The 25202-nt window shown below is 40.7% G+C and overlaps 2 protein-coding genes across 7 annotated transcripts; both read left to right on the top strand.

Annotated features, from left to right (window-relative positions):
• The first annotated feature begins 11616 nt into the window (after positions 1-11616).
• Positions 11617-16774, top strand: LOC105011526 (cold-inducible RNA-binding protein B). Of its 3 annotated transcripts, none has more exons than XM_010871606.3 (7): positions 11617-11722; positions 12942-13051; positions 13287-13393; positions 13475-13619; positions 13732-13927; positions 14115-14182; positions 16689-16774. In XM_010871606.3, exons 2-7 carry the CDS (start codon positions 12952-12954, stop codon positions 16691-16693), a joined length of 621 nt encoding a protein of 206 aa, XP_010869908.2. In that variant the 5' UTR covers positions 11617-11722; positions 12942-12951; the 3' UTR covers positions 16694-16774. The 3 variants fall into 3 exon arrangements, with proteins under 3 accessions (XP_010869908.2, XP_010869910.2, XP_010869907.2); XM_010871608.4 differs by lacking the exon at positions 16689-16774 and adding an exon at positions 14627-15579 and having other exon boundaries at positions 13475-13598; XM_010871605.4 differs by lacking the exon at positions 16689-16774 and adding an exon at positions 14627-15579.
• A 1402-nt stretch (positions 16775-18176) lies between these two features.
• Positions 18177-24449, top strand: LOC105011525 (cold-inducible RNA-binding protein B). Of its 4 annotated transcripts, none has more exons than XM_010871602.3 (7): positions 18177-18298; positions 20304-20413; positions 20536-20642; positions 20755-20911; positions 21373-21463; positions 21704-21768; positions 23389-24449. In XM_010871602.3, the coding sequence occupies exons 2-7, from the start codon at positions 20314-20316 to the stop codon at positions 23406-23408; spliced, it is 540 nt and encodes a 179-aa protein (XP_010869904.1). In that variant the 5' UTR covers positions 18177-18298; positions 20304-20313; the 3' UTR covers positions 23409-24449. The 4 variants fall into 4 exon arrangements, with proteins under 4 accessions (XP_010869904.1, XP_010869905.1, XP_010869902.1 ...); XM_010871603.3 differs by having other exon boundaries at positions 20755-20932; positions 21704-21738; XM_010871600.3 differs by having other exon boundaries at positions 20755-20932.
• Positions 24450-25202: the final 753 nt, after the last annotated feature.

Here is a 25202-nt window from a genome sequence, read left to right as displayed (position 1 = left end):
AAAGATCAGTTAAACTTGACTGAACAAAATTATAAACGCAACACTTGTTTTTGTCCCCATTTATCATGAGCTGAAGTCAAAGATCTCATACTTTCTCTATGTACACAAATGGCCTATTTCTCTCAAATATTTCTCACAAATCTGTCTAAATCTGTGTTAGTGAGCACTTCTCCTTTGCCAAGATAATCCATCCACCTCACAGGTGTGGCATATCAAGATGCTGATTAGACAGCATGATTATTGCACAGGTGTGCCTTAGGCTGGCCAGAATAAAAGGTCACTCTAAAATGTGCAGTTTCACTGTATTGGGGGGTATCTGGTCAGGACCTGGTGTGACCACCATTTGCCTCACGCAGTGCAACACATCTCCTTCACATAGAGTTGATCAGGTTGTTGATTGTGGCCTGTGGAATGTTGGTCCACTCCTCTACAATGGCTGTGCGAAGTTGTTGGATATTGGCAGGATCTGGAACACGCTGTCATATACGTCAATCCAGAGCATCCCAAACATGCTCAATGGGTGAAATGTCCGGTGAGTATTCTGGCCATGCAAGAACTGGGATGTTTCTTGCAACATGGGGCCGTGCATTATCATGCTGCAACATGAGGTGATGGTCGTGGATGAATGGCATAACAATGGGCCTCAGGATCTCGTCACGGTGTCTCTGTGCTTTCAAAATGCCATCAATAAAATGCACCTGTGTTCATTGTCCATAACACACGCCTGCCCATACCATAACCCCACCGCCACCATGGGCCACTCGATCCACAACGATGACATCAGCAAACCCCTCACCCACACAACGTCATACACGCTGTCTGCCATCTGCCCTGTATAGTGTAAACCGGGATTCATCCATGAAGAGAACACCTCTCCAAAGTGCCAGACGCCATAGAAGGTGTGCATTTGCCCACTCAAGTCAGTTATGATGACGAACTGCTGTCAGGTCGAGACCCCGATGAGGATGATGAGCATGCAGGTGAGCTTCCCTGAGACAGTTTCTGACAGTTTGTGCAGAAATTATTTTTGTTCTGCGGGTGGCTGGTCTCAGACGATCTTGGAGGTGAAGATGCTGGATGTGGAGGTCCTGGGCTGGTGTGGTTACACGTGGTCTGCGGTTCTGAGGTCGGTTGGATGTACTGCCAAATTCTCTGAAATGCCTTTGGAGACGGCTTATGGTAGAGAAATGAACATTCAATTCAAGAAGAAGCAGGCATTGCCCTTAAATCCTATTGCTTAAGGATGACTAGAAGTCACCTATCAGACCGGTGAATAAACAGAGGCCTATACAATGGCCCTCTGTTTACTTTAAGAACCTCCTGAGGTTGTTAAAGTATTTTCTGATCACCACACACATGAACTCAGCAATGTTTTACATCCCTTGAGATAGAAAATAAAAATAGATCTTCAGCTATATTAAAAGAATATTCCCATTAAATGGCCTGTAGACTAAACCATTGTTTCTCTGTGTGCAAAAGTGACACATTTCTGATCCCATATCTCCAATGGAAGCATCATAAATTAGGCCATCCTTAAAAAAAAAAATCTATTTGCTAAAATTCAGCTGTCCCAAGGTCTTAGGTGAAGGAAACAGCATAGTTGCAAGTTGAACAAAACTCAAGCCAGATAAAGAGCAAGGAAGACAGCCATGGAAGTGACATGACTTCTGTTGCAAGATCCAATCCAGGATATGAAAGTCAACCAGAGAACACTGGATGAGACCCGGTCAGATGCCGGATCAGATCTCGGGTAATCGTACATATCGGTGAAGACCCCTGCAGTCCGGCACATGTTCACACACATCCTCACTCAAGTTTGCAGACACTATATGCACGCAAGGATTTCATACTCTGCACATACATTGCATACACAAACACACGCTCTTGATGATAGTGTGAGTTGAGCATGACTCACCTCCTCTCCACCTGGAGTACTGCCAGACCTCTCCTGCTTTCACCTCCTTCATCTGTGTGAACCCTTCAACTCACTCCAGCACCACTATAGAGGATTTCAATAATTACAATTAGCTTTAATCGCTAGTCTTGCGCTTAGGAGTAGGGACCGCAACAATTCACTTAACATAATTCAAAACACGTATTCATTGATTTACTGCAGTAAGTCTGCAGTGCAGGATAGGGGTCATTTCAGAATTATATAATTTAAAAAATTAAGTTGATTCGAATTTGAATTTGCCATTTCCCTTACGGACTCTGATAACACATAAGCAGATAACACAATTAAATGTTCATAGAAAATAAAAATAATTTAATTCAGACATAACACATTTGTGTTTTATGTATGTCACTTATTAACACAGAAATACACACACCATTTAAAATGTTATTAGTTTGATACTATTTAAAGATATCAACATTTATTTTTCTTTCTGTGGATCCTCTTGTATACTTGTTTAGTCTGATGCATTATGGGAAATGTATTGAAGGTATTGTTTTAGGGGAGGGGTTTTTTGTATTGGTAACCATGCATGATGCCCAAACATTAGTAGGGTGATGTGAAGAATAAATAAACATGACTGTGGTTATGTGGACAATAAAATAGCCATCTGAATTTCAAATAATTTAATTAAATTCTTCAATTTCAAATGAACTTTTTCCTTTGGGGTTTGGAAAATTTGTATTCAATAAGAATTGTGAATTGAGTTTGAATTTGAATGGAAGACCAACTTGATTCATAATTGCCCCCTACCTCGTAATTTTATAGGCCTAGAATTTTTTTTAAAACACTGGTCACAAGATTATCATTAGCTTGATAATGACAAGAGCAAAATCTACATGCCTTACTAAGATCTGAGAAGTATAACATCTGAGGCATCAGCTGTGGCCTCCACATAATGACAGAATTACAGGTCTGCTAACAGCTTTAACTAGTCTCTGCACGGCACCACTTAAGAGAATCTTTGGGGAAATTATCATTTTCCATCGTAAAAGAGCTCCAAAGCAGATAACACACTAAAAGGACTATGCTCTTTTTCTCTGGCTGCATTTCCCCTCTTGTCTCTTGCTCTCACTCTCCCTCTGTCTCCCTTTCCCTCTCTCCCTAATCCATACTGGCCCCCGGGGGCACATGTTTCGAGACTCCTACACATTGCCCCACCCCCACCACTATCACCACCAGCAGCATGTGGACAAACCTAGAATAACAATGTGATCTTATTTTACCTCTTAAAGGCACAGGGCAATGCTTTGTTAGGAGCTGCTATTACAACTGTCTCTGGATCTTTTCATCAGGAAGATGTATTCTCTTTTGGGAGGTTTGGTCAGTGTTTCACTGCTTTAAAAGAGAAGCAAATTTCACAAGTATTTTATGTACTAGGACTAATACAACATGACATTTCTTAATATACCTTACTGACACAAAGCATGGACCATGATTTCCTATTTTAGAAACAATATTGTTTTTTGCTCTGCTTTGGCTTGGCAGCGGTTCTCTGGACCTGGGCAGACAGCTGTGTTGTGTGGGATAATTATGAGATAAAAACATGTAATGTCAGCCTTAACACATCCAGGCACAAAGTGTCTCCGAAAAGCTGCATCCACAGAATAGCAATCAAAATCTAACAGAGAGCCCACTGTCAGTCCACAGCACTATCTGCTGCGGTCAATAAACCTCTGTGGAAGCAATCGTCCAGCCAATACTATGAAAAGGCAGGTGCCATGTCTAGCCTTCAAAACCTGAACTTACAGCGCCCCCTTCTGTCTGGCCATATGTCAGTGCAATTGTAATAGAAAGAAATACTGGTAGACTCATTAAAATCTGCGTGTTTTAATACATGTTTCCTCTGACATTTTTTCAATTAAAATGAATGGTTTAGTGTCCGGAATGAATAACATTGTAATCCAAGGGCAGCCTACCAGAGCCCATCCATAGACAAATCACATGCAGTTCTGCTTTTGGAAACATAAGGTTTATTTCAGGTGAACAGAAAATGAGTCTAAGAAAATCAAAAATAGTATGACTACACATTTCTATAGGGACACATTGGCTTAGACAGATGAAAGGCAACCTGTGTGCAAGCACTTTCGGGGGTGGAAAGTTAACAGAAATGTATTTTGCTGGAGGCACCTGCACATGTGTATCAGTCTGTGCACACCTGCAGCAGTAAGTGTATGTTTTATTTTTCAGGATGATATCTTGCCAATAAGAAAGGCCAGCGCCAAATCACAGGAGACGATTACAAAAGTTTCCTAACATTAAAATAGAGTGATCTACGGTGGTCCAGTCTAAGCTGCTGCCTGGAGTGCCCATTAACTGTTGCAGTATACGTTTGATTCCAGCCCACTGCTCTTTCGGTAAAAACCCTCAGATTTCTTTCCCCAGTGTCTCAATCCAATGGAGCATTAAAATGCCTGAGAATATATCTGGATTGTAGTCATCTGGTGCCTCGCGCGGTTGGTGCATTTGTCAAAACAAAAACAAAAAACACTTGGGAAAAGGCAGAGACCCCCCTTTGGTTCTCGAGAGCAAACTATACCTGAGAGAGAGAATATGAGGAGGCGGTGAGGCAGTCATCACTGTGTGGAAAACCATGGTAGCGAACAGGAAGCCACAGAGCATGTGTAGGAGGTAAGGCAGAGGGTAGCAGTACTCACATTGGCCTGGTTGCTCTGGTATTTATAGCCGTGCTGTGGTCGGCACCAATATGCTCCTTTGCCTTGTTTAGTGTAAGAAAAGCTGCATCGCAGTGGCTGCAAACCTGTCCCCAGGTCTGGTGTATAGGAGTTTTGAACTGCATGTTTTTAAGTGCTTTATTCTGTTTGGGACATGCCTTTGATTCGTTATAGCCTACTTAGGCCTGTACAAATGTTGGCTTGTATCTGATAGCAAAGGGAATATGCAAAATCCCTTTATAATTTATTCTAGAATATGTTGTATAACATCCTATTTTAGTTAAAATAGGATGTTAGTTAAAATAATATAGCTTGAACTTTGATCCCTGCAGTAGCTTGTTTAGTAAGTAGACTAAGAAGTGTACAGAAAGTATTATGAAAATGTTAATTCTTAACACACAACATATAGCTCTGCTAATAACATATCCATGAAGGATATCCCAGAAATGCTTCCCAAACAAGACTCATTATTCATATTGGTGTTGTAAATGTTGTTTTGGGTTAATTATAGTTCCAGATGCTGTAAAGAGAGTGTACACTGATGCCTCTGGATCAATCAAACTCACGCATGGGGGAAAGATTCCTCATTACATCCATAACCATAAGTACCGTGCATTTGGAAGGTTTTTTACACCCTTTCACTTTTTTCACATTATGCATTACAGCCTTATTCTAAAATGGATTAAACTGATTTTATTCCTCATCAATCTACACCTAAAAACCCCAATGAATCATTGTGGGGCATTTTGTACAAATACAATTTCAAATGCAAATAAAAAAACAGAAATCACATTTACAAGTATTCAGATTATTTGTGGTGACACACTGGAAATAAAGATCAGATGCATCCTGTTTGAAATGAAAATGTCACTATGCCATGAGGATATATATATAGGTGCTGGTCATATAATTAGAATATAATCAAAAAGTTGATTTATTTTAGTAATTCCATTCAAAAAGTGAAACTTGTATATTATATTCATTCATTACACACAGACTGATATATTTCAAGTGTTTTTTCTTTTAATTGTGATGATTATAACTGACAACTAATGAAAATCCCAAATTCAGTATCTCTGAAAATTTGAATATTACTTAAGACCAATACAAAAAAATTATTTTTAGAAATGTTGGCCAACTGAAAAGTATGAACATGAAAAGTATGAGCATGTACAGCATTCAATACTTATTTGGGGCTCCTTTTGCCCGAATTACTGCAGCAATGCGGCGTGGCATGGAGTCGATCAGTCTGTGGCACTGCTCAGGTGTTATGAGAGCCAAGGTTGCTCTGATAGTGGCCTTCAGCTCTTCTGCATTGTTGGGTCTGGCATATCGCATCTTCCTCTTCACAATACCTCATAGATTTTCTATAGGGTTAAGGTCAGGCGAGTTTGCTGGCCAATTAAGAACAGGGATACCATGGTCCTTAAACCAGGTATTGGTAGCTTTGGCACTGTGTGCAGGTGCCAATGCCTGTTGGAAAATGAAATCTGCATCTCCATAAAGTTGGTCAGCAGCAGGAAGCATGAAGGGCTCTAAAATATTCTGGTAGACGGCTGCGTTGACCTTGGACCTCAGAAAACACAGTGGACCAACACCAGCAGATGACATGGCACCCCAAACCATAACTGACTGGGGAAACTTTACACTGGATTTCAAGCAACGTGGATTCTGTGCCTCTCCTCTCTTCCTCCAGACTCTGGGACCTTGATTTCCAAAGGAAATGCTAAATTTACTTTCATCAGAGAACATAACTTTGTACCACTCAGCAGCAGTCCAGTCCTTTTTGTCTTTAGCCCAGGTGAGACGCGTCTGACGCTGTGTCTTGTTCAAGAATGGCTTGACACAAGGAATGCGACAGCTGAAACCCATGTCTTGCATACGTCTGTGCATGGTGGTTCTTGAAGCACTGACTCCAGCTGCAGTCCACTCTTTGTGAATCTCCCACACATTTTTGAATGGGTTTTGTTTCACAATCCTCTCCAGGGTGCGGTTATCCCTATTGCTTATACACTTTTTTCTACCACATCTTTTCCTTCCCTTTGCCTCTCTATTAATGTGCTTGGAAACAGAGCTCTGTGAACAGCCAGCCTCTTTAGCCTCTTTTGACCTCTTGTGTATTGCCCTCCTTGTGCAAGGTGTCAATGGTCATCTTTTGGACAGCTGTCAAGTCACCAGTCTTCCCCATGATTGTGTAGCCTACAGAACTAGACTGAGAGACCATTTAAAGGCCTTTGCAGGTGTTTTGAGTTGATTAGCTTATTAGAGTGTGGCACCAGGTGTCTTCAATATTGAACCTTTCCACAATATTCTAATTTTCTGAGATACTGAATTTGGGGTTTTCATTAGTTGTCAGTTATAATCATCAAAATTAAAAGAAAAAACACTTGAAATGTATCAGTCTGTGTGGAATGAATGTATACATTACACAAGTTTCACTTTTTGAATGGAATTACTGAAATAAATCAACTTTTTGATGATATTCTAATTATATGACCAGCACCTGTATGTATGTCGTCATTACACTGTTGATTTGTTAAGGCTCTCTTCAACAGTAGGATATAAGCAGATATTTCCCTATGACCGCTGTATCAACCAGGGCCCGGTTTTCCGATAACGTGGCACTAATCAATCAAATTTATTTATAAAGCCCTTTTTACAACAGCAGTTGTCACAAAGTGCTTTACAGAGACACCCGGCCTTAAACCCCAAGGAGCAAACAACAGTAGTGTTGAATTTCAGTGGCTAGGAAAAACTCCACTAATCGAAATCATATCTCCGGAAATCGATCACGAAATTATTTTACTGTTATATTTCACACAGTAACTAAAACATGATTGATTAACTGGGAACATAAAGCGGGAAAAATCTTTTCAAATAGTTTGGATTTAAAATGGAACGCAACAGAGAACAAACATTCAGAACTGAAGAAATCAATGTTCTTCTTGACGAGGCAGAGGCACCGGCACCTACCGGCACCAAAGACAGTACCAGTAGCCTACAATATCAGGAGTTTTAGACTCGTGAACGGTTAATTTTTGACACCTTTTCTTAAGTATTTTTCGTTTTACGTGCGCTTTTCTTTATCCTAAGTTGACCATTTCCATTCAATTACTTTTATATCCACCCACGCACTTATTATTTAATTTGTCTAAATTAATTGGTCTAAATCAATACTGTTTTGATCATTTTTATTCGTTCTGTGGCCTTAAAATTAACTGTTTGCGATCACTCTTCGCATGCTGAGGGAGGCGCTATTTCACAAAACAATAGTGTCTGTTAAGATCGGTTAAGACGGACTAAGGCCATCTTTTTTTTTTGTTGCCTCATTTTCTCAATACACTTATCCCCATGGACTGGGAGTAAACGAAAATTTTAGTCACGTTGTCTGAGAAACTAAACTGCAAGTACTAAAAGTGTATACTCCAGTGATTCTGTTGCGTTAATTTTACCAGTTTGTTTGCATGTCTGCGTTAGTTAGCTAACTACCTCCGTAACACTCATTAATAAACGAGCGATGTAGCGTGTCAATTTAGTAACGATGCTTTCGGGAAACGCCCCGATAAATTAACGAGGTCACTTAAGCTACGTGCATCTTACGATCATCTTAGTGCTTTGGGAAGCAGGGTGTGGCTTTGCTACATTAAAAGAAAAAACGACTACTGCTAGTCAGTTGCCCAGGTGATGGGTAGAATATCTACACATGTTAAACTGGAGTGGTCTAGGTGTATTTGAATTGCAGAATAAAAGCCAATCACCCCTGGTCAATGAGCCAGGTAAATGGTTGGAGAACATACATATTTTAAACCTGCAAACTAACCCAAATTTGATGCTACCTAGCCTTATCTTACCTTAAACATATGGTTTTCAAAATGTGTAAAATATGGTAAGTTTTTGCTGATTCTTCACATATTTTATATATTGTTGCGCACTGTAATAATGTAAAGTAACATGTGAAGGAAGCTGTTAAAGATTTACATATAAGCGTGTTTTTTACACTGCTGTAATTTCAGTTAGGTTAAAGCGATTTTTTTTTACCAGATTTGCACTTAAGGTGAAAAAAAATTAGACACTTTTCTGACAGATACTCCCTGTGGTTACTGAGGTCTGATGAAATAAAAACATCTCACACTGGCACCGAAACAGATAGTACTAACAACGGCAACAGCCCTTATGACAGAGATAAACAATATTGTCAGCCAGTTCATCTGAGCGTTCATGTGTTTCGTCTTAAAACACAATTACATTTATTTTGCTAGTGTGAATAATTTAAGCTATGTTAATTAATGACATTTTCTTTCTAACAATATTTTATAAATAGGTTCTATAAATGTTTTGAGGTTACGTAGTCCCATGACCCAGGTTGTACTTAATTATTCGAATTTCGAAAAAGATTCAGACAGCTGTCTGACAGACTGGTCGACCAAGATTAAATAGGAAGCGTTACCTATTTCTTCAAATGATTTGAATACAAATTCCACCCTATAGTGGCACTCCAGTCTGCTTTCATTGTCATTCAAGGCACATCTCGGTAGGTGGTCGAGGTAAGTCATGACATGTCACAGGTAGGGGTAACTGGTCTTTTGTTTTCTATTGCTGTATTGTTTCAAAAGCTGAGTAGAGGTTGATGACATCACAACTTACGATCAGACAAACTACTTGAATGCCCTAATCCTTGTTTGCAGTTCTGTGAAAAAAGAGTTTGTTCAAAACATTTACTCATCATTTAATGTGTGTACTTTACTGTACCTAAACTTTGCATATGTTTTTTTCAACAAGAAAGTAAAAAAAAAAAAAATCACTGGAGGAGGTCTTTAATGGTTGAACAGTCAACTTTCACATAGGATTTGCAATATTTCTTTTATGTTGACATTGTCAAAGACAATTTGTTGTCATTCTTGTTGGCCTTAATAGTTTAACCCTATGCTTCATCCAAGAAATCTGAAAAGTTTTAAATTGTAAATTCAATGTTTCTTGTTGAGATTATAATGACATCACTGCCTCAACCCTGGTTGGCATAAAATAAACTCATCGTCATCTTTGGACTCTATGTATTTTTCCATGACATGAAAGCCGCATTTTGAAATTGCAGCCATATTGGAGCTAGAATTGACATAATGTGTACTGTGGATGGCGATACACAAAAAAGTACCCCTCTGCGATTATTGGCCCCCTTTTTATACGATGAGCAAAGAGTATGTAAAAAATTCAACATAGCAATGCTTCAAGGAATGACTGACAGTCAAGTTCACACTAAAACCCCCTAAACCCAACAATACAATGAATTAGTGGAAGAACAAGCACAACATTAGAACTATTTTACTTTCCTCCATTCATTGACTAATCATATTTCCTTCTTTCTATAATATCTTTGATCCATTGACTCATGTCAGATTGTTTTATTACCGGTTTGTGTGCATTTCCAGGAGTTTAAAGCTACCTGATATAAACTAAATATCAGTCATCCTCTATTTTCTTGAACCAGTTCACAATCAACGGCCGTGTTAAAACTGATATCTTTAGTAGAGAAGTTGACCAATGTTGGTCACTGCCTTTCAAAATGTTTTATAATGGGGATAAAAGTTGCCAGATTTGGGCCTACATCTGAATCAGAATCCCTTTAAAACTCTGAGTGCAGTTACACATACCCACAATTGTTCAATCAAATTCAATCAATCAAATGCATTTTATAAAGCCCTTTTACATCAGCTGTTGTAACTGATTGCTTTTACAGATACCTGCCTGAAACCCCAAAGAGCAAGCAACAACAACAATTGATTCACTCAACCTAGGAAAAACTCCCTAGTATCATTGAAACTTAGGAAGAAAACTAGAGAGGAACCAGACTCTGAGGGTTGGCCAGTCCTCTTCTGGCTGTACCACCTGAAGATTCAAAGAGTACATGATCTTTGGGCTACATCAAAGTTTTTTTTCATGTTCAGATGACGAGCAGGAGAATAAATGCTTGTGGGCTGTGTCAAGATCAAGATCTGCTCCAGAACCATGTGAATAAGGATAGGGATGACCAGGTGGGCTGTGGGCAGGGACAGAAAACATAATCAGGCAGCAACTTGAACTGCAATACAACCAGGAAGACTTTGGACAGGGACAGCTAAACTAAATATAATTTTGGCCATGTAGTCCTGAGATGTGCTCCATGGACTCACATCTTCCTAAGCTTACACAAGACATCAGGAAAACTGGAGAGCTCATTCCTTGGATTCAAAAGGATAACTCAGCATATAATTCAGACTGACCCTTAACCCCTGTCACATAAACTAACGCAACGTAAACAATGGGGTCTTAAGACAGGACAGACTGAACCTAGTCCCTCAGATTGTTCTTAGTGTAAATGTTCTGCTAGTTGATAACCGGTTGATAATCAGGACAAAATGCACAAAATCTGCAGAAAGTTGGCATTTATATACAGTACTTTAGAAATGAAGGAATATGACTGGTACATTTACAGTGCATTCGGAAAATATTCAGACCCCTTCACATTTCCCGTTACTTTACTAATTATTATTTATTCCAAACATAAAATACCCAATAAAAACACTAAAACAATCCTATTCCTCAAATATTTTATAATTCAGTACTTTTATTTGATTGTGTGTTGATTGTGACACTACCACAAAGGAATGCAATGTGATAAATTACATCTTATTGTGGAGCTTTTTAGCTGTGAGCCTGGTTTTAAGTTCACACCCTTTAATGGTTCAGATTTATGCAATGAGGCGTACATCTTAAAATAGCATAGGCTAATTTAAAATAACGATATATTTTAGCTACTTCGAATTTCGACAAACGACCAGCAATGTTGTTGAAACGTGTATGGCGGGGGGAAAAAATCAGTAAACCTCTTAGATGTCGCTGTCAACCCCCAGTCTCCCCCCACTTCAATTGTCGACTTCCGTCTACTGGCTACTTTCGGTTTACCAGACGAACGCGCCCGATAGGTTGTCACGCAACCCAAGCTACTGAGCCTGTTCTACGCACACGCCCCTTTCGCTATTTATGCACGACTCGCGCGGATGCTCATAAACAGGAGCCATTTTGATATCTTTCTCAGACCGCGCCAAACCACACAGAGGTAACTATCAATTAAATTATAACATACCGATGGAAGAATTATGCTGTCGAAATTGTATTATTGATTTCGACAACGCCTATTTTTTTTTGCCATTATAATTTGTTGTTAGCTAACGCTAGCCAGCTTTCCTGTTTAGCAGGCAAACGGTATTGGTCGATGAATTAATTAAAATACTAGCTACGTACAGTAACGCTAACATGACTTGGCCACAGTCCTGTTCTGACTAACTTTTTACTTGGACAACCTTACCGTTCTCCTTTATCCCGGTACCAGTATTTACTAGAGTTTTACATTTCAGTAAGCTAGCAATGTCTTATTATTCATTGGTAAAATTCAGACTAGTAACTAACGACAGTTAGGTTGCTGCTACCTACAAAATGGCCGTTCACATAGTCAGCTAGCTGCGTTAGCTACTGTGGCACGTTTCTAACGCGGTTAGCGAGATATCGTTCATTCCTGCGAGGCAACAACAAATCATTTTTACTGCGGTTATTTGTAAAATGTTAGCTAATTGGTCATTTACAGTCAGTTTGGACTATGAGGGCCAGTTTTTTTTATGTTGTGGATTTAAAATTGTTTACATCTTTAGCCTGCTAACGCTAACTAGCAGGGGCCTTTGTTTGATTAGCTAACTCCTGCTGAATGTTTGGCTACTATAACATCCGTGTTGGGTGACCGTATTTCCCATTTTTGGAAGAGTTAAGGTTGCGTTTAGTTGCTGTGGTTGAGAATTCCCCACATTCATATATAGCCTACGTTAATGGTAAATACGTGCATAGATTTTACTGCACAGCAACATGGCTGCTCGACGCATTTTAAAACCAGCAGTGGAACGGTGGAATAAAATGGCGTTCGTGTCGGTTTGAACTATAGTTACACAGCTTACACATGTCGCTTTGCCAAGCATGTTTAGAACGACTCTTTAAAACGGTTATTGTTAAATGAACTCGTACTGGAAGTGACTTAAATTATCTAGTCATGAAATAACGATAAACCGAAAAAACGATAAACCTTTCAGAGCCAAATGATCAACTCATACCGTCTTAGTTCAGCGTTGTCTACTAGAAATGGACGGAATGGCTTTGACTACCTACTTAAAGGGTACTCTCCGAAAGGACCTCATGTAAAATCAGGAAGTACACTAATCACAGCATAGTGTTTTTGTAATTCCCGTAGCTTTCTAAACAATGTTGTTGGTACACATTTTCCCTCTCCCTAGATAATCCAAGATGTCTGACGAAGGGAAGCTTTTTGTTGGTGGATTGTGTTTTGACACAGATGAAACCTCATTAGAAGAGGCTTTCTCTAAGTATGGAAACATTGCTAAAGGTATGTTGCTTAGCCAGATCTTATCACTGGTTTCCTTGTTTTGTCTGCAGGTTAGAACTTGCACAATAAATGTACATGATTTAGAAAATTTCGCAGGTTGTACCTTAAAATGTTGGGCCCTACTATTGGTTGTGCATTCAGTGTGCCTGTTAATGTAACACATTGCTAAACATCTCTAGTATTAATGGCAGGCATATTGTTGCTAGCAGGTGGTTGATTCTTTTCTTGTGTTTAGTTGATGTTGTTCGCGACAGAGAAACAAGGCGGTCCAGGGGTTTTGGCTTTGTGACTTTCGAAAACCCAGAAGACGCCAAAGATGCAATGGCTGCTATGAATGGCAAAGTGGGTGGATTGTTTACTAAATTTAAGTCTCTTGCCTGTGATTTGCCGGAATTCTAACTGTTTTTCCCCCATGTTCTTTAGTCTGTAGATGGCAGGATGATCCGTGTGGATGAAGCTGGCAAGTCAGGGGGAAGATCTGGTGGCGGTGGCTTCAGGGGAGGTTCAGGGGGCTTCAGAGGAGGCTTCAGAGGAGGAAGAGGAAGAGGTGGGCGTGGTTATTCGGGAGGTAAGGGCTGGCATTGCAAAGTGGTTAGTGTCCATTTGCTCTAAGTCATGCCCCTCCTTTTACAGTGATCCACATGGGGGTTCTTTGACTGAAATCTTGTTTTATTTTCCAGGTGGCGGCGGTTATGGCGGTGACAGGAGCTATGGAGGGGGTGACAGAAGCTATGGTGGAGGAGAGAGGAGCTATGGGGGAAGTGACAGGAGCTATGGTGGCGGAGGAGACAGAAGTTACGGTGGTGGCTACAGGAGTGGTGGGGGTGGAGGTGGATACTCCTCTGGAGGAAGCAGCGGTGGTTACAGGGAAGCCAGGTAAGAGTTTCATTCATAAATGCCAACTGGCCTGTTTAATGTGATGTGAGGTACAGCAGTGATTTCTAGGATTGGGGTATTCAACACTTATTTGTGCAGCAAGCAGGTGGTTACAATAATCTGGTTTGTGGTTATGATGATCCCTGAGCTGCGCTGACATCTGTTCTCCTTGTTTTCCCCCTTTCAGGAGTGGTGGAGAAGGTGGTTATGGTGGCCGCTCTGGAGGATCATACAGAGACAGCTATGACAGCTATGGTAAGTATGATGATGTAGTTTAGTTGCCATTATCTCACTGTTAGAAGGGGTTAGACAGTTTTAGTACGGACTGGACATGATTGCCTAGACTCCCAAAACGGCCCTGTAAGACGTCTTGGCTCAGTATCTGGAACCCTGTGCTCTCTTGGATTAGTATGTTAAAATACGTCTCCTGAAAGAATCAAAAGAACCAGTTTTCTGAAATAATGGAAATCCAGCCCTCTACCATCCTGTCCTGAAGCAGAAAGGCATTTTTTCCCCTCCACTGAGTCAGTTTCCATATGGTGGGTCATAAGTTCACTTCCAATGCCCCTCGCCCTGATGTTTTCCTGTTACAGAGAGCACAATTTGAGACCTGGCACAATATGAATAGGCTCTAGTCTACTATGTGAAATGTCCGAATGCTGCAGTGCCTTTACACTTGTGCCTACTTCTTGTCCTCAGCTACACACGAGTAAAAACAAAAACAAACTTCCTGATTGCAAGATCGTCCCTTCGCTGGCTGTTTTTTAAAAGATGCGCTCTTCGAAGACCTTTTTTTCTTTTCTGTTTGTGGTATCTGGTTCTAGTGTTTTCTTTCAGACTTGGCAGCATCTTTAGACCTTTTTTATCGTGTTGAAAGTTTTCAGGATCTGTCCTCCTGACAGTAACTTATATCCTGTAGCATTTAATTACTGTAAGCCTTGATGCTCATTATTGGTCTTAGTACCTTAAGTTCAATATGCCCTCCTGGTGTTGCAGGACAAATGGACACTGGGGAATAAAATTTGATATTTTTTTTTTAAAAAGTGACTTTATTTGCAATGAAATCTGTTTCCACTGAATCGTAACCTGTTCGACACAGCCTGATAGCTTCTAAGACCAATTTAGTGTTTACCATGTTTCTGCTCAATCGGAACGCAAAATATTAGCAATGTTTCCATTTAAACTTTTTAAACTGGAATTCTGGTCTTTAAAAAAACCACAATCTATTAAATTTACACTAGAAGCTTGACAAGCTGTGATGTGCTCTAAGTACTTTGCTCCTTCAGTTCTGTAATGCATTCCTTTAGTGTAGCAAGGCAGGAATGCTACGTGGGAGCCCCAGTTTCCAGCAGACCACCTTGATATTGCTAAAGACTTGTATGCTCCATACACCGAGTGAATTGCTTTGACTGGTAAACTAACTTCAGGTCATTGAGCTGTATAGCAGGTGTTATTTGTAGCCTTTAGCAGTTGGCCTAAGGTATTTTGCTCTTTGCAATCAACATGTGCATACTATGCTCTGATGGACTGAACATTCAAGATCACTCACAATGTTTCTTCAAGGATATGTGCTCTCTGTTCTGTGTACCAACACCTACGATTTTTGTATATTCTGGCTTCATGAAGCCTATTAAACAACCCGTTGAAAATGTTCTGATTTCTTGTGCCTTCAAAGAACTACAGCCTGGTCCAATAAGCCAGCAGAATGTTATGTAATGTGACTTTGGTAGGGTGTAGTAAGTGGGTTGACAAATTAACATAGGCTGCTGGAAAGGGTATTAAAAGCAGGATCTCATTTTCAATGGGTGGCTGGGTGTAATTGATTTAGTGAAGTGTATTAGCTATAATTGGGAATGTTGGGAGGTCCTCTGAATTAATATTAAGAGGCTGTTAGAGGTTCCACGCTGTTGCTGAAGCTGTTCAATGTGTGGGTGGGCTGGGTGTGTTCAAAGCAGAATCAAAATGAAATGTCATCCTGGTGCTGGCACTGGTTCTTTTATAATGCTTCATTGCGCCCAAGAGCTCTACTATCGTTTTGGAAATCAACAAAGTCCTTGGAGAATGAAGTGTTGTGCCTACCGACACGTGAATCCTCTCTGGTGAATGCTGCTCTTGGCTAGTTCATAAGTGGAAATAGGCCAGTAATGTGAGGTAACGACTTTTGCTCTCCTGTTCGCATCCCTCAAACAGTTCTCATTTTGATGTCCATCTTAACTACCTTTTTGACTTTGCCCAAGCACCGCTGTCACTTCCGGCCCTAGATGTTACTGTCCAGAACCCTGAGTTGCATGAGAACGTCCAGTAACATATCCTGTTTTTGGAGAAATGTGTCACCCTGTCCCCCTGTAGAAAACGGACGAGACTAGAGCCTCTAAACATGACTTGAGATTTTGAATAGTCAATGTGCCGTCATTGCTTAAGTGTCCCTAGTGTAAAACGAGATCCTCTTAAGTTTTGATCCATCTGTGAAATTACAAAACAAGAGTTTTGTATTGTACTCCCAGTGATTTCAAAGTTGTCTTCATTTCAAAATTTTAGACTGATCACTTTTTGCTTGTCAAGTGTCGCTATGTACACTTTAATTTCTTTAGTATAAATGTCTTAACATCAATTCACTTCTGTTATTAGGTCTTATTAATGCCAAGTTAATTCTGTGTATATATGTATTTAATATTGTTAAATGATAATCAAGTGCATGCTCATGTTTGCCTAAAAAGCTATATGTACTCCAACTAATTACACATTCTTGTTACTCGATCAGGTTAGACTAAGCGTTGGATATGAAGACTGAACTACAGTTTGATGGGATTTGGATGCTTCCTGGTTCCTTCCAGTACTTTCTGGGAGGTGGGTATACTCTGACACTGAATGCCTTTGACCTAAATTTATGGGCCTTGTTAGTGTTTCTGCTTCCATTACATAGTGACTGATCTGACATGATTGATGAAAGTACTGTTTTGAAACCTTGTTCTGACCCATTAGATTAAATTGGTTATCACTCAAGTGTTCACTTTTACAATAGTTAATCAAAGCATGTTTAATTTCACACTAGCGCGTAAGACAGGCTGCAGCCATTGTGAATGTGTATTAAATTGTGAATGACTAGTGGAGGAGGTTGGCAGATGTGTTCAGTGCTGCAGATACTGCAGGATATTATACCAACAGGTCAAACTGGGCCATTTGGGTGTTAGTTCAACATCTTAGATACATTTTAAGGTTGGAATCATCTATGTTGTCAGATTTTTCAAAATATTTGACCGCATTGATTTGAAACCTTCATTTGGCAAAAGGCATATGTTCAGGTTTTGTCAAATCCTAGTGTCTTACAGCCTTTGTGCAAACTCCTACACTGCAAATGTATTGAAAGCATAGCCATAGTTCTAATCACATCATTGTCATGCCTCCCTTCAAGTTCAGAGAAATTCTAGTTTGCTGTCTCTCAGCTGCAATATGGTTATTTATTGTGAAATTAGAACACTTTAATACATCCTTGTTGGCAATGTTATTTTTCTGTACCAGGTAGGACATGTTTTGCCATGTTTTGTTTGCAAGCTTGTAACTGCACAAAAGGCGAAAACAGTCTTGTAGTTCATTAATTAGTAATGTTAACTATGTAGTTCATTAATTAGTAATGTTAAACTAATTCTTTATTCTATTCCAGGTTTGGCATGGGATGGCTAATCCCGAAGAGACAAGGAACAGCTCTTTTGGAGGTTAACAGGAGGAGAGAGAGATCTTGACTGAATTAGAGGGGATGTCTAGCTGAACTGTAAAGCAGTCAAGACATGCCATGAAATGGGATTGGGAATACACTATGGTATTCAGACTTGAGCTACACACTGACATTTGCCATTCTGCTTTGCCAATTAGATTCGTACACAAATTGTACAGTACTTTTTCTAGAAATCTACACAACTGTAAGTGTATGAAGTATTTTAAATGAGCTATCTTGGGAGATCAATTAAACACTTTATGCAATATGTTGCTGTCTCTATATTTATTAATAGGACATTGTTGTAATGTCAGAATTTAGCAGTGGCATAGTACAGTGCCCTGACAAAACAGGACATATCAGATTTTGGATACGTTACCTTTTGGGACAGTGAAGTCTGTGCATGCTCTTTATGTTGACAAAAAGATTGAGCAGATCGTTTTATTTCAATTTGATCCTTGACAGAAATGGCTTGCGAAACCCTTAAAATAAAATATATTAAAAAGAATAGTACTTGGCGGGACTTGACTGCTTAATATTCATAAGATGGGCGTAACTGCGAGGAACACATCAATACATATACAAGGAGGCCTCGCATCTCATTCATTCCCATCTGCTGCAGGTCGGTCGTACGAGATTCTCACGGTGTTTTGACGGAGGTAAGGGTTTACTATACTATTGTATAAATCTTTGCATTCGTTAACGTATTTTTATAAATGTGAGCCACTAAGACATTAGCCAGCTAGATTAATGTCTGACCTCAGTCTTCGCCCAAAAAATGAGTCGAGAAGATTCAGCTAGCCAGAAGCTACATGTAGCTTGTGATTAAAATCCTCGTGAATCTATTCAAAGTACGGTTTTATGGGTAATTAATGGTGATCTGTTAAACACTACATTATTAAAGCATTTTCTTTTATAAAGCCAATATCCACATTTTACTCTGCGAGCGTACCAACTATTCGATGCAATGACGCAGTGATAGCTGGCTAGCCAATGGCTTCCATTAGCAGTATCATAAATGGCGCCGTTGTGGTTAAGCTGGAGAGCGTCGAACAAAGGGAGTTGCGTCTAGGCCTGGCACATGTGGGGGCGGGGAACGGCACGATTTCTTGATCAGATTTTTCACGAGTTAGCGTAACAACTAGTAATTAAAATCTAAACGAGGGAACGTAGTCATTCCACTGTCGCCTGCTTTTGCCGTTTGAGCGAACGCACGATTTAATTGGCTAACTAGCTAGGTAACGTTATCTAGCTACCGTAAGCTATCTACGATTACGAACATATTGGGGGAGGACGGAAAGACCGTCATAAACAGCAGTAGTTACGAGCAGGGTAATATTGGGCCTTTACGTGATTGTTCTAAGTATCATTTGCCATGTTTAATCTTCGATGTACATAGGCCTACACACCTATTGATTTTAGATAACGTAATAAAAAGATTGAACCTACATTTAACTCACTACATTAGGTGCAAACCCGTCAGTATTCACATTACTGTAACCATAGTAGAGAGCCTCCGCGTTCCAGAATGGGGTGAAACTAGTAGCTCCTGCAGAGCCATGTACAGTATTTATTTACTTACACGAGTCTGGCCCCCGGAACTGCAGCCAGAGAACTGAGCCAGTCTAACCCGAATGAGTGACAGTAGAGACACGATGCAAATACGGATCTTGTATGGGGAAAACAATGTAGCCAACTGCATCAGATATTTTGTGGAATAGAATTGTCAATCCAGAGTATTTTCATTCAGTTGGGTGTGTTTACTGATACCTCCAACTGTTAAACCGCTTTTGATTTCTATAGTTCTATTAAATGTGGCATAGTATAAAAATTTAAATATGACTGAAATGTTCCTTAAAAAGCAGCCTTTTCTGATAGAATGGGGTTTGGGTGTAGTAATTTTCTTTTATTTGGGCCTTTACAAATCAGAACAATTATGTAATTAGGATGTTGATTGGTGCATAATCTTCTAGAATGATGATTAAGCTAGCTCATTCTCCTTAGTACAAGGACTTCATTCCCAGTGTGGAAAACCTTTTAAGTCATTCTTTCAAATCGTACATAATATATTTAGCAGAAAGACAAATGTCTCGTTTGTGAAACTGTTTTTCGCTAGCTACCTGTAATCTATCCTATGAACTTCCAGTTTCACCAACGCAACGGAAGGCCACGCGCAAGTTGAGAATATTTAAGGCATGCAGAACTCCAAAACGCCACGGAGCCGAGCCCCACCACACAACCTTACTATTGACTTCAGAAAACATTTTGCTGTATAAAATGCTAATTTAATATTACTTTATAGAGCCCCACATCCATGTGACCACCAGTAGGAAGAATGTATATTTCATCATCATGGTTGGATACCAATATCATCTATCATTTGACTTTTAAAAACCCATTCTTTTAACACAATTTGAAATAATTACCACAGACTACAGATAATTTAATATCATGTTCAAAATGTCTTTAAATTCAGAATTGCTGACTGATTCAAGTTAATCACGTGCCGTGGTGAACCATTTTAGACAGTCATTGTTCTGACTAGCACATGAAAATGATTGTCTTTAGTTACAAATCTGAATTTAGCTCAACCTTACCTGTTTCTAGCTATTTTGAATTTATGCATCTGTAATTAGCATGCTATTTTATTTCCCCCTTTAACAGTGGTGAAAGGATGTCTGATGAAGGGAAGCTATTTGTGGGTGGACTCAGCTTTGATACTAATGAGCAGTCATTAGAAGATGTGTTCTCCAAATATGGGCAAATATCTGAAGGTAAACATAAATATCTGTAAAATGAAGTGCTGTGTCATTGATTTGAGTTGCTGCTGTTTGAACACGCTTTGGGTGGAAGTCAACGTGCCTATGGTTTGAATCTTTCTTTTATCTCTGTGTAGTTGTTGTAATTAAAGACCGAGAAACCCAGAGGTCCAGGGGCTTCGGTTTTGTCACCTTTGAGAACCCAGATGAGGCCAAGGATGCTATGCTGGCCATGAACGGCAAGGTAATGGTTAAAACTAAACTCTGCCCTTGAACACAACTGTCTTGCACAACCGTGCCGCGAACATAGCAACGTTGTATGGTGTCTTTATCCTCTCCAACTGTTCCTGTGTCAGTCCCTCGACGGCAGACAGATCCGTGTGGACCAGGCTGGCAAGTCGGGCGGCGGTGGCAGGTCTGGAGGTGGCTTCCGAGGGGGCTCGTCGGGCGGCAGGGGAGGCGGAGGAGGGTACTTCCGTGGAGGCAGAGGTGGAGGTGGTGGTGGTGGAAGAGGTGGGCGTGGCTTCTCGCGAGGCAAGTTTCTTTTCTGTCTTGCAGCGTCCTGCGCCTGAGATTCCCTCCCTCGTTTGCCTTGGACTGACTGGCTGACTGACACCCCCAGTGCTAACCTTACCACCATGTCCTCACGCCTGCGCTAGCCAGGGATCCTGTGACTGTCAGAAATGAACCAGGCGTAGTTGATGTGTGCTCCCATGCAGCTCGCGCTCTGACCCTGCCCCCTGGTCCCTTATCCCTAATAACCACTTCTACGTCCTCATGTCTGATTTCTGTTTTGCAGTCACTGCTGCCGTGGTCTCTAGTAGCTGTAGAGGTTTGATTGTAAGCTGTTAGGCTACTGGTAGCATGTCAGAAGTAATGTTGGCGTTCTCTTGTCGACTTCTGGAACCGTAAGATGAACGCGTAACTGTTTGTTGCCCGCCTTGAAGCTGCTGTTGACGACCCTTCAATTGTAGGTGGCGGCGAGCGGGGATATGGCGGCGGGCGTTACGACAATAGAAGTGGGGGCTCGTACGGATCAGACCGAGGCTACTACAACAAAGACAGGTGAAGGAGAACCCACAACCATGGCTACATAAAGGCGCGCCGTTGTTTTACACTTGATAGAATTGGTGAAGAGAAAGTAAAATGGAAAGATCATGTAGATTAATTAAAACAAATGAAGCTACGAAAGAAGCTACGCCCATTTTGACAGTAGGCTATCAGTTTTAGTCATTGAATATTTTGCTAATTGTTTCTGCCCGTATCATTTCTATTTACTGATGTGCGTTTCTCTTGTGTCCACAGAGCGCAGGGAGGAGGATACGGCGATCGCTCAGGAGGTTCGTACAGAGACAGCTACGATAGCTATGGTGAGGCTTCTTATAAGCTTACACAAGTGTAGGGAGTCAAGATAGGCGGCCAATCCGGTGCCTGGACAGCCACATCGCTGCCATAGATTTGGATTCGGCCAATCGACTCCAGAGCCAAGGCAGGTCTTTGGCCTGTATAGCAGCTGGATGGGCTCCACTCAGACCGGGTTAGCCCCCTATGGTCTCGGGCCGACCGAAGGATGAAAAGATCATTTTGAGTAGTGAAATAAGTCATTTCTCATGTCACGTGTAACATAGAATTGGTTTCCCATTCCTTCCTCACCATATTAAGACATACAGTTACCGATGGTACAGTTTTGGTGTTTCACATTATTTAGTTAGTTGCATTGTACCTCGTGGTGGACAATGGGAATGCCCAACAAACCTCCCATGGCCTGTATCCACAAAGCTCCCCAGTGTAGGAGTTGTGTTGTAGGACCTATCCATATGATCTTGATTGACATGTTCAATATGGGCCCAGGTTAAAATTAGACATTATGGACGACATTAGTATTTAGGTTGGTACACATGTACAGTATAGCCAGCATAGGAAAGACTCCATATACCTCATCTGGACATGCAGGGCAACTGCAGATGGGCCTTATTGGACTTGTTCCCTATTTTTTGGAGTACCAAGGACCTCTTCATTAATCACTGGGCTTTCTCTTGTTTGAACAGGCGATGCAGTTCTCAGTGGCGCACAGTGAGGCTGCCTCCTGTAGTAATTTGTTGAACTGAAGAAACAATATGTTGAAGGCCCAGTTTAGCACTGCAGAATGCAGAAAGCCAAGGTAGGCTGACCTCAGTCTGGAAATGTCTCTGCGCGAGCTGTCTTGCAGGGGCCCTAGCGTTAGCCCTCTATTTCTTGCTTTTCTTGTCATAAGCTTTTTTCCTTTCTTGCAGAAGCTTTTTATTTTTTGGGGGTTTTCCTTTGCTTCTTTGCCTTGCAGTTCAAGGATCTGGACACAAATGGCACCAGTCACCTTTCTTGTTGACATGATCAGTGGTTCTGATAATATTCATATAAGAATTGTTCTCATATCTTGTTTTGTTGAAAGGTGTTCTATCCATGAAATAGGTCCATGTAATATTGCTTTTGCGGTGTGATTCTCTGACTGGAAAAAAAATAATCAGTGGTTCTATTTCGAACGGCCTGACTTTGGATCTTATTGCAGGAACTAGCCGTACCAATGCCTGTGCTTGTATTCTAAATTGTAGGCGTTAAGTCTTTGAAAGTTAAGTATGCTTAAAAAGCCATACTGTGGCATTTGATCAAGTACAATTTGCTGCAGACAAGAGAATTGTATTTTCAGCCTGGTTGTATAGTGGCAGTCAATGCAGTGACAATGGACGTCAGTCTTGAGCTCGGATGTGGCCATTATGTGGATAGGTTGCTGACTCAATTGGTTAGTTTGTTATAAATAGTATGTAGTACAATTAGTATGCAGGTAGGCAAACCAGATGTCAGACACGGGTAGTGTCTCTTCAAGTCAGCGTACCGAATGAAAGGGCCGTCAAACGTTTCTTTTTCTCTCTGTAGCTGCAGGTCCCCTTTCGAGAGACGAGTATGCAACTTTTCACTGAGTCACCGTTGCCTTTGTGGCTTTCCTTTCTCCTTAGGTGACGAGGGCGGCTGGTAGGACGGTGACGTCCGGATGTCTGTCGTCTGGGCACAGCCCCTCACCTCGATCCGGCGGCCCCATCCCCATGACGGCGGGCCTGGTCCCGGCCCGCTGCTCCGCAACACTTTAAATATTCTTCTGAAACCGACCATGTAGATAAGAGCAGTCCTGGATATGTGCGGGGACGGCTGGCTCGCACTCCGAGCCATCCACCACCGGTCTGTTCCAAGTTTTTCTTTTTACTTTCTGATCCTCCTTATTCGTTACTGAAAACCGCAGACAACAATTTTTTTTTTTTTAACAGTTTTTGTGGGGAGCTCAAAAGAGCAAGGCTCATGTGCTGTAGGCCGTTGCCTCACTCTGGCTGTGCACGCAAAAGGCACGACCTGAAAGACAGGGAATGTATCTCAGAAAAAGAATGGTAACGCTTTTGACGTTTTAAAGCTCTGCTGTGTACAAAAACGCTTGCACTTATTTTGGTTGATTTGATTGTGACTGCTTTGCCACCCGTTAATGGCGATGAGTCTTGAATTATGGAAATCCACACAAACGTCTGAAACCAACCATTACCACCATGTTTGCACGGAGAGGGAGATGAGACGTTCTCCAGGTGTACTCTAGTCCAATGGGCTTTTTTAGGATCACTGTGGGTTCTGGTAAATGGAAAGAACCCACTCAATTGTCTTCTTGATCGCTGGCCTGTTGCTTGACTGTCCTATCTATGGCAAGTTCTCATCTAATTTATTTTCATTTATACTGAGAACATTGTTTTATTTTATTACCTGCACATTTTTTTAATAAGGAATCTTTTTTTTGTTTTCGTTTATTGCAGTCACAACAGTGTCGAGTACACAGCGCTGATTTAATGTGAAGCTGGCCAGTTTTAAAAGATAACTACTACAGTCTCTTTTCAACAAACCTTACTTTGTATGAGGCTACTAATGGAGTGATTTCACAACTGTTCTCGTCATAGCATCAGATTGGTTTTGTATTTCATTTTTTAAGCATTCTGTATCTTCATGGTTGTATTTTTCCTAAATAAACAAAACCTTTACAACACTGTTAGGCTGTTTCTGATATTAGGGCACCTAATATGGGTCCACATGTTACATGGTAGTACCGGCTCTTGGTCCTCAACTTCTGATGGAAGGTCATACAAATCGGTCTCATGGTAGAGCTGTAATAAGCCTTCCAAACTTTGGAAGCTCACCACGCCCAACCCATTTGACCATAGGTCCCACTTCTCACAAATGTTTTTTTTTTTTTCTTTCTGTTCGTCCTCTGCATTGGATTATCTCCATTGTGGGTTATGTGTTTTTTTTTGCACATGCATGCACAAACACCAACATGCATGGTCATTATAATGAAACTTGGAACATATGTTCAGAACCATGAATTTACCAAATGAGTTGTGGCGCTGCTGAGTTGAGTAATATTTGCAAGCTCACTTGGTTCGCACCTTTTAATATAGAGCCTTGAAAATAGGTAAGTACATCTTCTCTCAAGGATCATATTTGCCATTGGGACCCTTGGTGGATCTTTGGCCATGGTTACATAACATGGTGACTCAGTTAATCTCAGATTGTCCAAACCAGTGGACATATGACTGGCAAGGGAGGATGGTATACATATTGAAACTCAAACTGGATTTGTTAAAATAATTCAACCTGCTTTTCATACCATGAAATACTAGATTATACACTACTGTTCAGAAGTTTGGGATCACTTAGAAATGTCCTTGTTTTTGAAAGGAACCTTAACAATAACATATCTGACACTTAATATATCTATATTAATGGTTAATATGTTAAT

Source organism: Esox lucius, chromosome 8, assembly GCF_011004845.1.
Source record: "Esox lucius isolate fEsoLuc1 chromosome 8, fEsoLuc1.pri, whole genome shotgun sequence".
NCBI classification, from domain to species: Eukaryota; Metazoa; Chordata; class Actinopteri; order Esociformes; family Esocidae; genus Esox; species Esox lucius.
The sequence above is the reverse complement of the archived record's forward strand: the minus strand, read 5'-3'. Positions and strand labels throughout refer to the sequence as shown.

Bases quoted from the DNA above. Each gene is read 5' to 3' on its own strand.
- LOC105011526 (XM_010871605.4), top strand. From the start codon at position 12,952: ATGTCTGACGAAGGGAAGCTTTTTGTTGGTGGATTGTGTTTTGACACA. The intron at 13,052-13,286 runs GTATGTTGCTTA...TCTTGTGTTTAG, and splicing joins GTATGGAAACATTGCTAAAG to TTGATGTTGTTCGCGACAGA. The intron at 13,928-14,114 runs GTAAGAGTTTCA...TCCCCCTTTCAG, and splicing joins GGTGGTTACAGGGAAGCCAG to GAGTGGTGGAGAAGGTGGTT.
- LOC105011525 (XM_010871600.3), top strand. From the start codon at position 20,314: ATGTCTGATGAAGGGAAGCTATTTGTGGGTGGACTCAGCTTTGATACT. The intron at 20,933-21,372 runs GCAAGTTTCTTT...CTTCAATTGTAG, and splicing joins TGGGCGTGGCTTCTCGCGAG to GTGGCGGCGAGCGGGGATAT. The intron at 21,769-23,388 runs GTGAGGCTTCTT...CTTTCTCCTTAG, and splicing joins AGACAGCTACGATAGCTATG to GTGACGAGGGCGGCTGGTAG.